General features: G+C 42.9%; 1 protein-coding gene across 2 annotated transcripts in view; it reads left to right on the plus strand.

The window, feature by feature from the left end:
• The window catches only part of LOC123518593 (forkhead box protein J2-like), a 125,999-nt gene that overhangs the window by 101,524 nt on the left and 11,975 nt on the right, over positions 1-12,500 (plus strand). The window contains exons 1-2 of one of the 2 annotated variants that reach the window (XM_045279485.1): positions 7,465-7,622; positions 7,918-9,128. In XM_045279485.1, the coding sequence (XP_045135420.1) occupies positions 8,424-9,128 (705 nt within the window). In that variant the 5' untranslated portion in view covers positions 7,465-7,622; positions 7,918-8,423. Of the gene's footprint in view, positions 1-7,464; positions 7,623-7,917; positions 9,129-12,500 lie in introns of those variants that run through there. The other variant, XM_045279484.1, reaches the window with a different exon arrangement.

The raw sequence follows: 12,500 nt of genomic DNA on the forward strand, positions 1-12,500 counted from the left end.
CTTTCTCTTCCTCCTTCTTCTTCTCCTGTTTCCTCTAATCTTCGCTTTATTTGTTTTAGTCAATTCTCCTCCTTGTATTCTTACTCCTCAAATTTCTCCTCCTCCTCCTCCTCCTCCTCCTCCTCCTCCTCCTCCTCCTCCTCCTCCTCTTTTCCTCCACTCACTCTTCTAGTTCCTTTGGTCATTTTTTTTCTTATTCTCGTCCCCCGTCTCGTCCATCTTGTTTCTTTTTTTCCTCTTTGTCCTCTATCCTTCGTCTTTCTCTTCCTTAACCTCATCCTAGTCCTCATCTTTGTCGTTGTTTGTCTTTGTATTTCGTCTTCAGTTCCACTTGTTATCGTTCTCTTCCTCCTTGTCCTCATTTTTATCGCTTTTCTTGTCTTTTTATCTTACTACTTTTACATTTTCCTCTCCTTATTGTCCTCTGCCTCTTTCTATTCCTCCTCCTCCCCCTCCTCCACCTCCTCCTCCTCCTTGTCCTCTTCCTTGTCTTCATCACAGCAAACAAGTCACGTCATGCCAGCATTGCGTGTCTATGAGAGAGGGAAAAATGCCACTGGCTTTCATCATGGCCTCGTGTTCTCGGTCTCAACCTCTCCTTCTTAATAAAAAAAATAACAGATGACAACAAGGGGAGTATGAAAGGGAAAAAAATAACACCGGTGACCTACATAGTGTCGAGTCTGACATTGTATTTATTAATAAGAATTTTCTCCTCGTATTTTCCTTTTTCTATTCTTTTTTTTCCTGTGCCACAATGAAAGGAGTTTCCTGTCCGGTGGAGGAAGGATAAGAGTCAGTGAGTGAGTGAGTGAGTGAGTGAGTGAGTGAGTGGATTAATTGAAGGAAGGAGGCAGAGTGACGTGAGGAAAGGAGCAAGTGGGCAAGGGTAGGAGGAATGAATGATGTTTATAGTCTGTCGTATAAACTAAGGAAAAATACTTCCTGGAGATACGGTACAGCAGCAAGGCCTATACATATATTAGTGTACATTGTATTGTAATGTGTGTGTGTGTGTGTGTGTGTGTGTGTGTGTGCAATCGTATTCTAACTAATTCGTATGTACTTTACTTTTCTCCTTTTTCTTAATCCTATTCTTATGAAGCACTAAAAACAATATCATTATCTAAGTCCCTATAATGAAACAAAACCTTAGAAACACAATGGAAATACTATGATGAATTATTATGTTACTAAAAAACTACTTACACACACACACACACACACACACACACACACACACACACACACACACACACACACACAAGGTGGAATCAAAAGTTTTTCTTTTTATCAGTTCCTCTCCTCTAAGTGACTGTCTGCAGCCTCTCTCTCTCTCTCTCTCTCTCTCTCTCTCTCTCTCTCTCTCTCTCTCTCTCTCTCTCTCTCTCTCTCTCTCTCACTCACACACACACACACACACAAGGTGGAATCAAAGTTTTCTTTTATCAGTTCCTCTCCTCTAAGTGACTGTCTGCAGCCTCTCTCTCTCTCTCTCTCTCTCTCTCTCTCTCTCTCTCTCTCTCTCTCTCTCTCTCTCTCTCTCTCTCTCACACACACACACACACACACACACACACACATCGCCGCAATGTTACCTCTCTTGCTATCTTGTACTGTTGTCTACTTACTATCTGCTCTTCTCACCTTGCTACCGAAATGCCTTCTCTCCTTCCACGTCTTCCCTGCACAAGACTTTTTACTTTTTATCACAATTTATGTTTAACTCTTAAAAGTAAGAGTTAACAAGTATTCTCAGCCATTCTTTCCTTTCTCTGGTAAGCTCTGGAATAGCCTGCCTGTTTGTGTATTTCCTTCTTCCTATGACTTGATTTCTTTCAAGACACTTATCTTCTAAATTCAACGATTATTTCAGACACCACAGTGGATATTCTTTTTTTATATTGTTTTCTAATGTTGTTGCCCTTTAACAGTACCTCTCACACACACACACACACACACACACACACACACACACACACACACACACACACACACACACACGAGAAATTGCAGATTAAAGTCATAATTCATATTTTACATTCATACTTTTATCTTTTATCCTCGTTTGATGCACAGAGACAGACGTGATTCCTTGTTAGCGTCTGTTTGTCCGTCTGAGCGTCTGTCTCTGTTCCATCAAGGTGCTGACGTATCCTCGGATCCGGAGATACTAAACATGAAGGGATTCAATGCAAAAAAAAATCAGTGCAAAATTGTTCCTTATGAGTCTTGTTATTCATGTTATTGGCATTTTTATATAGAGTTGGTAGTTTTAGCAATAATCCCATTAATGTAGAGACAATTGCTGGAATACTAAACTGTTGGCACGAAATGAGACTAAAATCTTCGTATGTATATGGCAGTTAGTACTGAATTAGTAATACTTGTAAATTTGCATGTTTGCAAGGACCAATAATGACCAAAGAGATGAACAAAATGGTGATTATCTGCAAACTTCCTCAACGTGAGTAAATCTTGGTATTCAAACATATAAATTAAAAGTTTTAACCCATCAATACTGAGAGGCATTTTTATCATGACTTGGGGATATGATTACACGATTTTATTTGCGTTAGGAAGGATCTATGGAGGTCAAAAGATTAATAGCCAGAGCCTTTACAATTTTAATTCCCACATAAATTCCTGAAGCCGTGTAAAATCGCTAAATAGTAACCAGAATGAATATGAAAACGCAACATGGCACTGAAGGGGTAAAATTCATCATTCACTATGGGCTCTTGTCAGGATCAATCACAAAGACGATCTAAATTGCCTAAACAGTGATTGTGTGCAAACTTCTTCAGTGTGACTTCGTATTCGTAGGCTCAAAGTAGTAATAGTTTTTTTAAGTTTGCATCCTTCAGTACGGATTCTCATAAGGACTAATCTAAAACACCACAGGCACGATCATAAGGCTTCTCGCAGATCATTTGCTTACCGTGTTAAATCGCAGGTTCAACTAACACTGGAATCACACGAACACTCCTAAAAACACCCACCAGCTTACACTACAGTCATTTGAAAGCTGAGGAGTTACAGCACCAGAATGTTTAAGAATACGAGGCTTAATAATAACTTTAACCCCTTCAGTACCATGATGTGTTTTCATTTTTATTCTGCTTACTATTTCGGGATTTTAAACAGCTTCAGAAACTAATGTAGGGATTGAAATAGTGAAGACTGTGGCCATTAATCTTCCTGATCTCCACAGTCCCTTCGCAATGTAAATGAAATCGTCTAATCGTATCCAAAACTCGCGGTAAAAATGCATCCCAGTACTGCAGGGGTTAATAGCGGGAAATGACGTGGTGATAAAATACAATGTAAGAACCAGAAAAGGAGAGGCATGAGGCAATTCATCCAAGTGAATAAGAGACATAAAAAAAATTAGTATTCTTTTATTTTTTTAGATATTACTTTCGATAGGCTTTCATCATCGACCCTGTTTGTCTTTCGTATATAAATATTGCACATTTTAAGTTGTCTGTAGGATTGTCTAGGCTCTATATCTATCTATTCATCTATATCTATCTATTTATCTATCTATATCTATCTATCTTTATCTATCTATCAATATTCTATCTATTTATCTATATCTATTTATCTGTTTAGCTATCTATCTATCTATCTATCTATCTATCTATCTATCTATATATATATATATATATATATATATATATATATATATATATATATATATATATATATATATATATATTCATATCTCTATCTATCTATCTATCTATCTATCTCCATCTGTCTCTTTCTCTCTATCTATCTATCTATCTATTCTATCGGCGTGTTTCTGCTCCCCGTCTTCCGTGGCGGTGATCAGCGACCCAGATCTGAGGGCTCCGGGTCGATGCGATGGAGGCGAGGACGGTGCGCCACTTCAGAATGACTCACCACTAAAGGTCACCGCTATAGCCTGTCCCCACACCACCACACCACCACCCTACCACCTAGCCAACATCACCATTACACCACTCCATAACAGATTACTACCGTAACATTATACCACATCACCACATCACCATAACACCACCTACCCTACTCACCATTACTCGACTTCACCATCCCACCACACTATCAGTTTGCCCCACACCACTGCCGTACTACTACACCACGATACCACTAGCACCACCACCGCCTCACCACTGCCAGACTGTGACTCAGGGGTGATGAGTAACCAGGAATGATGAGGAATGTTAGGTATCACCCCAAAAGCATGTGGTATTGTAGTTATTGACTTGTTTTTGTGTTTCAAGTATGGGTTTTGTTCCCTCCGAGTATTGTTTTTCATATTCTTTTTTTTTTTTTCGAAGGTTATGAAAACTAATCGAATTTGAGTTTTCATGGGTGTTTTTTATTTTTATTTCTCTTTTCTTCATCGGTGGACGCTTTCTTTATTTTGCTTATCTATTTAACCCCTTCAGTACCATGACGCGTTTCCATATTCATTCTGGTTACTATTTGGTGATTTTATACAGCCTCAGAAACTTATATGTGGGGGATTAAGATACTGAGGATTGTGGCTATCAATTTTCTGACCTCCATACACCCTTCCGAATGTCAATAAAATGGTCTAATCTTACCCACAACTCAATGTAAAAATGGGCGCCAGTACTGAAGGAGTTAAGTACGAGAGGCACCGGACAAGGGCTATAAAAAAAACCATTCTAGTAAAACAAAGAAGAAAAAAGCATACTGATTTTATTTTTTTCTTTCTTAATTATCAGTTGAATTATGAAAGCACGTCTTGAGAATCACAGTAAGTTTCACCACAGTCTGTTAAAAATACTCGTGATAAGACACCGAAACGTTTTTAAATACTGGTCATATTCAGAAGTACAGTAATCTTATACACACATATTGCTTTGTGTTTGTGTTTTTCTTCACTTTCAAGTCCTCTGCTCATCTTCTAAAACCAGATAGGCAATGAATTTTACAGAGATCGGTGAATTTTACATTGAAAAAAAAAAAAGAAAGAAATCAAGCCACAGTAAAAATTTGTCTAAATCACTCAGTTTACTAACCTTGACTGCACCTCAGCTCGAAACCACGATAATCATGATGTCATGCAACACCTTCGCGAAGATTCACGACTCCCTCCCATGTTAAAGTGTTCTAGGGTCCGTTTCAGTAAATTCTATCATAAAAATTCCCCAAAACTAGAGATATACCTTTGGTTAAACTCACGAAAATGATGTTTGGCTACAGTTTCAAAGTTTTTTTTTTCACTTTAGTCATTGCTATTCTCAAGTAACTCCACGTTTCATTCTCTAAATGTGAGTCCTCCTCCTCTTCCCTCCCACTCCCAGCTACCACTATAAATGTCACCGTTGTCCTTCTGCACCCACCTTCCCAGCCTCTCCCATTCCTCTCAGCCCCACATGGTCTCCCTAGGGTTGCCTGCTGGTGTTTTAAGGCCGCCTCGCTCGCCCCGGGAGCTCTTCTTATCTCTTTCAGGCAAACCGTGGGAACAGCGTGTTTGTGCAGCAGACAATACTATCTTGATGAGTCGTGCTGTGAACTGAAAGCATATGAACGGTGAATATCTCCGCAAAAAAGTGATACACCACAGAGACAGTCGTCCGAGGTACATGGGTCATACAGTCATATCAATAAAGAACATAGGATTTACAAACCGCTGTTGCTCCCAGCACTCGTCACTATACACACGGGCCGCTTTATCAATAATCCATCGTTAGTGGCTCAAAAATATACAAGAACTGCTTCGCCAATTAGCAATCGTTAGCAGTTCCAATATCCACTATCGGGCAGCACAGCAGCATTGCAGGCTTGAGCAGTGTTACACTTGGTAATCATGAATTCCACCACCAGATGGCAGTGCATTCATCATATCCTTATATGGGTAATCCTAAACAAAAACAATTAAACTAATCTGAAAGCTTATTCGTAGAGGACAGTGTTCATCAAAAACATTTATCACAATCTCACAGATGGCGAGAAAATCTCTCCCATGTTTAATCTTAGAGTAAAGCGTCTCCTAAGCAAACACCGATAATGCTGACATGCGCTACAAGTCATTCAAAGTTTGGAATACACATTCATCAGGTGTTGGGGAACTACAACACCTTCTTATACAAATCCATGGAAAATCCTTGCAAGACACTTAAACGGAGAAAATATATTCTTTTTCTCTCCAGTCCGGCTCCGTCATCCCAAATATCGACTAAAATTGTGTACCAGTCCCGCCTGCAGCCCTACACGCCTTGCCTTGCCCTGCCCATCAAAGGAGCCTCTCTCTCTACAGCGACAGTAATTTTCATCGCTACGAACCGTCAAAGGCAGAGCAGGGGACCACAGAGCATGCTGGGAAAATAACACTGGCGTCCCCTGACCTAGACCTCTCCTGATAGTGGATGCGGCGCTCCCTCTCCCTCTCCCTCTCCCTCTCCCTCACGTTACGAGTTCATTTCGTAAAGGCTTTCGTTTGAGTTTATAAGAAAGTCCTCTCTCAAGGAAAAACTCAATAAAGAAACATGTAGATCAATCTCTGCAAAAATGACAGCATCAAATAAATATAGAGGTGTTAACACTCCATCCTCAACAAAACAAAAGAAGAACTACCATAAAGAAGGGGAATCGGCAGTTCCTTCTCAAAACACAAACACAAAAAAAAAAAACTATCATGAATAAGAAATGGAATTAACAGTTCATCAAAAAAAAGGCAAATAAATGAAAATAATTCCAGGAAGGAAAGGAAGGAATTTTTAGTCCACCGATAAAATCACCTTTACCATTTCACTCGCACTGTCAACATTCCTCTCACGTTACGCAATGAATGACGTGCCTGACTGATCCCGCCACATTCCCGGCGGAAGGCTGGCCTGCTTCAGCGTGCCGTCTCTTAAAAACACTCGTGTTTGGCCGTGATCGACAGTCGGTCCTCGCTGCTCCTCCCATCAACATGACTCACCACCACCCCCACCTCGACCACCACCCTCCAGTCTCAGTCCCTCCACACCATTCAGTCGTGTCCGCACCCCTCGCTGCACCGCACTTCCCTCCACATCCCTCCACCAAGAAGCCGCGTGTTGCATAATGCTCGCCTTACCAGGGATTCCTGAGCTCTCCCAATCCAGCCCCGGCCTCACTCGGGAGCGTCCACTCGTCCAGATGATGGGATCCCACGCGCCCTCGCCTCCTGATTACCACTTGACAACAAGAGCAAACAATGCGGCCGCCCCACAATGAACACCGACAACACCGTGCACGTCGCCCCCACCATCCTGCCTGGCACGTGACGGTCTGTTTGTCTTGACTATTCAGGAAATGTATGGTGAACGATGTGAAGGAACAGCTCCCTCTCACACACGTCCCCCACTCCCCTGCCCTCCCCCGAGATCTACGTCTGTTACCCCACCCCATCCCACCCCCATCCCTTCCGTGTAATAAATGATCCCCTTTGATGATGAAATATGAAAGTAATGAAGGAACGTTTATGCCTGTCGGATCCCTCTTTCCTTTTATTTATTTATTTATTCATTTATTTATCTTTATTTTTTTATTGCGTGAATGGAAGAAATTCTCTGGTTCACTGAGGAAGACTAGGAGTTGTGCACGCCTCCACAGACTGCCTTCAATGGACTTAGGTGCGTGCGTTTCGGTAAAGCGTAGCGTAGCACAGCGTAGTACAACACAGCACCTACTGATAGTGAAATGATCTCCATACATGCAGCAGAGTTCACCTTTCTCTCTCTCTCTCTCTCTCTCTCTCTCTCTCTCTCTCTCTCTCTCTCTCTCTCTCTCTCTCTCTTCCTGATAATTACTTTTTTTTCATTCTTAAAAACCTGTTGTAACTTTTCACTACTCAAAGCAATAACAATAATAAATCATCACTAAGAATAACAACCACATCATTACTAAACTTCTTTTCCTTCTTTCCAGGGAAGGTGCTGGAGCTTGTCAGTGAGTTGAGAGACATGGCGCAAGACTGAATCATGTAGCTGAGGAAACTAACTCGCCCAAGGAGGAGGCGCGCAGCAACACAGTGTACAGCCTTGGCGAGACGCTGGAAAGAGAGTCCAAACAGAATTCCCGGCGCATTCGTGAATGGTGGCGGCGGGCAAGCGTGCGTGTGATTGATGTGCTTTTCTGAGTGACACGAGAACCGCAGCTATGAATTGAAGAAAAGAAACAGTCACCTCTCGCCAGCTTCGCCTTTGTTTTACATATAACGCATGTGTAGCAGCTTTAAAGGTGCTTATAGGTAGCTCGTGTATAAGTTTCAGAATTAGTGTGCTTATAAAGACACTTTCACTACGCCTGTACATCTTGATATCATGGTGGCCGCGCAGGAACAGTTTCGGGGTTGACAAGTGCTTGTGAGAAACTCCGACAAGTGTCATGTGCCTCAGAAATTGGTCAGAAAGCTGGCAGTAGAAGCAAACTAAATGTTAGGAAGCGGAGGGAGAGAGTCCTTTCAGGTGTCGTCAGACGGGCAGGACCCCTCGTTCAGGATGCAGGGACTAGCCGTGACTACTCACTCCTTAGCGGGTCAGACAAGAGCTACCGTGACTCTGCAAAACCAAGGAACTGAGAGCGGCACCTACACTCAGCAGGACTCCCTCAGCGTCATCAGCAACAGAGGCAAGGGTCCGCATCTGCCACATCACAGAACGCATCACCCTTATGGCAGCAACGCTGACGGCCTCGCCCATCACGACCCTTCCAGGTGCACCACGACCAAGAATGTGAGCACAATGGGCGGCGGGGTGCTGAGCCACGCTACTGACAACACAGTGAGCTGCGGAGATGACCTCACGTCGCTGTCCTGGCTGCACTCCTTGGACATGGGTGGAATGGTGCCGCATCTCGCCACTCCTCCCACCCCACCAGCCTCCCCGCAGCCACATAACCCCCTGTCCTCCCACAACACACACGCACCGACCTCGGACAGAAAGAGGAAAGTCGAAGCTCAGGACAAGCTGGACAGAATCGACTACTCCCAGGACGGCAGTGCCAAGCCTCCGTTTAGCTACGCGGCGCTCATCGGGATGGCCATGAAGGAAAACCAGAACAAAATGACTCTCTCAGCCATATACAAGTGGATCAAAGAGAACTTCGCCTACTACAAGACGGCAGATCCTTCCTGGCAGGTGAGTGAACACGCCATAGCGACATTCCAGTCTTACTTACAAATGTGAACCAAACAACAACGATACGGACACGGACACAGACGCAGGGACGGTATTCCATATACACTTGCCACTGTCCCTTTCTTCTATAACAGCAGCGCAACCTACGGTCACTAACACACACACACACACACACACACACACACACACACACACACACACACACACACACAAAGAAAGACACATCCTCAACTTGGACGTAATGAAAGAGATGTTTTGGTCTGGTATCGGCTTTGATCGAACTACCACACACAGCTTTGACGACTGAGACTCAACTCCGCTGCTACCTTGGGTCTGTGTGTGTGTGTGTGTGTGTGTGTGTGTGTGTGTGTGTGTGTGTGTGTGTGTGTGTGTGTGTTTGTCCTTCCAGCATACATGATTATAGTAAACCCCTTTCAGTACAGAGAAACTTAACATATAGACCGAAGTTTTTGACAGAAAGAGAGAGAGAGAGAGAGAGAGAGAGAGAGAGAGAGAGAGAGAGAGAGAGAGAGAGAGAGAGAGAGAGAGAGAGAGAGAGAGAGAGAGAGAGAGAGAGAGAGAAAGAAAGAAAGAAAGAAAGAAAGAAAGAAGAGAAAGAGAGAAAGAGAGAGAGAGAGAGAGAGAGAGAGAGAGAGAGAGAGAGAGAGAGAGAGAGAGAGAGAGAGAGAGAGAGAGAGAGAGAGAGAGAAAGAGAGAGAGAAAGAAAGAAAGAGAGAGAGAGAGAGAGAGAGAGAGAGAGAGAGAGAGAGAGAGAGAGAGAGAGAGAGAGAGAGAGAGAGAGAAAGAAAGAAAGAAAGAAGAGAGAGAGAGAGAGAGAGAGAGAGAGAGAGAGAGAGAGAGAGAGAGAGAGAGAGAGAGAGAGAGAGAGAGAGAGAGAGAGAGAGAGAAGGAAAAGGAGAAAAAATACTTTACTGCAAGTGGTTAACAGAGAAAACGCCTAAAATGTAATTCAATAAATCATCAAACACACACACACACACACACACACACACACACACACACACACACACACACACACACACACACTGGGTGACCAGCAGACGACCGAGGTGAATTACACACGCACGCGCCGTGTAGTGGTTAGCACACTCGACTCACACAATAGAGAGGGCCGGCTTCCTGTCCCGGTAAGCGGCGAGGCAAATGGGCAATCCTCTTAATGTGTGGTCCCTGTTCACCTAGCAGTAAATAGGTACAGGATGTAACTCGAGGAGTTGTGGCCCCGCTTTCCCGGTGTGTGGAGTGTGTTGTGGTCTCAGTCCTACCCGAAGATCGGTCTATGAGCTCTGAGCTCGCTCCGTAATGGGGAAGACTGGCTGGGTGACCAGCAGACGACCGAGGTGAATTACACACACACATACAAATGTTTACTACTTCATCAAAATGTGTAAATCTCCGTTATATCGATAGTGACATTGTACATATCAATGGGCAGTAGTGGTTATCAATTCGCATTACACTGTTTCATTTACTTGTCATAATCTAGTTCGGTGTCCATAGCAAATAATTCCGTAGGGTAACGTCTGGCTGTCTCGTCAGAGACTGCAGCAGATCAGTGAAACACACACACACACACACACACACACACACACACACACACACACACACATCACCTTTCTCTTATCACAAATCGTAGCGAAAATATGTGTGTGTGTGTGTGTGTGTGTGTGTGTGTGTGTGTGTGTGTGTGTGTGTGTGTGTGTGTGTGTAATAATAATAATAATAATAATAATAATAATAATAATAATAATAATAATAATAATAATAATAATAATAATAATAATAATAATAATAATAATAATAATAATAATAATAATACGGTTTAATATGAATTGCAGTACACACATACTGAAAATACACATACTGAAAATATACATGTGTGTGTGTGTGTGTGTGTGTGTGTGTGTGTGTGTGTGTGTGTGTGTGTGTGTGTGTGTGTGTGTTTGGACATGTGTGGGTGGGTGTTTAGGTGTGCGTGTGCCTCTGTCGTGTGCGTGTGCGTGTGCGTGTGTAGGTCAATCATTAACGAAGTTGAAACAAAAAGAATACATTTCTAAGCCAACCACTTTCTCCTTGCCACTTTTTTCCATCTTCCCTACCCCCCCCCCTCTTCCATCTTTCACGAGCACGCGTTAGCAGCGAGCCAAGGTGAGAAGGCAAGCTTTCATGCATATGCTGTGTTATTAAGTCAGTCAGCATGCATCGCGGGATACACCGTGTGTGTGTGTGTGTGTGTGTGTGTGTGTACGCGCGCACGCGTGTGTGTGAGCACGGTCAAGCAAGACATGAAGCCCCATTAAAGTCTAATCACACTATTGATGGCAACGACTCATGCACACACACACACACACACACACACACACACACACACACACACACACACACACACACACACACACACACAAGCAAGCACTCTTCAATCCATGCACCAACTCTCTCACTAACTCTAACACACACTCACACTCACAGATACATGCAAATATCCTCATGCACGCTCTTGTCTACAGGCCACATACATTTCCCACACGTTAACTACTTATACGCGGACCCAAAGCGACCCAACTGTTCATGCATTTCATCTATCCATCAATCAGAAGTTCATGTCATCATTCCGACGATCCAATAGTCAGAATTTCCCAATACGAACACTTCCAATCAGGTAGTTAATGAATTAAAGGACTGATTCACGTGATACGAGCATTAGCACTTCGTTGAAATAAGGAAATCGAGCCAAGAAATTAGCCTTTTTTAACTTCATCTGAGTTATTTTAGACGAACTTTAATTACTGGGTCTAAAGAAAAGTTGAATATTTTTTGTTTTGTTTTGTTTTGTTCCATCAGTGTGGTGTAAGCCAGAACTTCATAGTATTATCTTGCATCATCTGATTTTGTGAAGCAACAGGAAAGGTTTTGGTAATATGGGGGAATTAATTGTCTAGTTTTCCTCTCTCTCTCTCTCTCTCTCTCTCTCTCTCTCTCTCTCTCTCTCTCTCTCTCTCGATAACTATTTTAAAAAGACCACAAGAAAGATCAATCAACTTCTTATGAGTGTTTTTTTTTTCTGATCATGAAATTATCCTTACAAGTTCCAGTAGCTTCCACTAAAGCAAGTTGAAACTACAGTAGCTTTGTTGAGACAGGCTGCAAAAATATCCTTCAGAAAGCCTCAAAAACCTTCACTCTCCTATTGAAAGTTGTGAGACAGAGTATTAAGAATACGAGCCATAGGGCCATATTTCGTGCCTCCTCCTCCTGCTCCTGCTCCTCCTCCTCCTCCTCCTCCTCCTCCTCCTCCTCCTCCTCCTCCTCCTCCTCCTCCGCCTCCTCCTTCACCAAGCTGTCCATTTCTAT

This window comes from Portunus trituberculatus, chromosome 44 (genome assembly GCF_017591435.1).
Source record: "Portunus trituberculatus isolate SZX2019 chromosome 44, ASM1759143v1, whole genome shotgun sequence".
NCBI classification, from domain to species: domain Eukaryota; kingdom Metazoa; phylum Arthropoda; class Malacostraca; order Decapoda; family Portunidae; genus Portunus; species Portunus trituberculatus.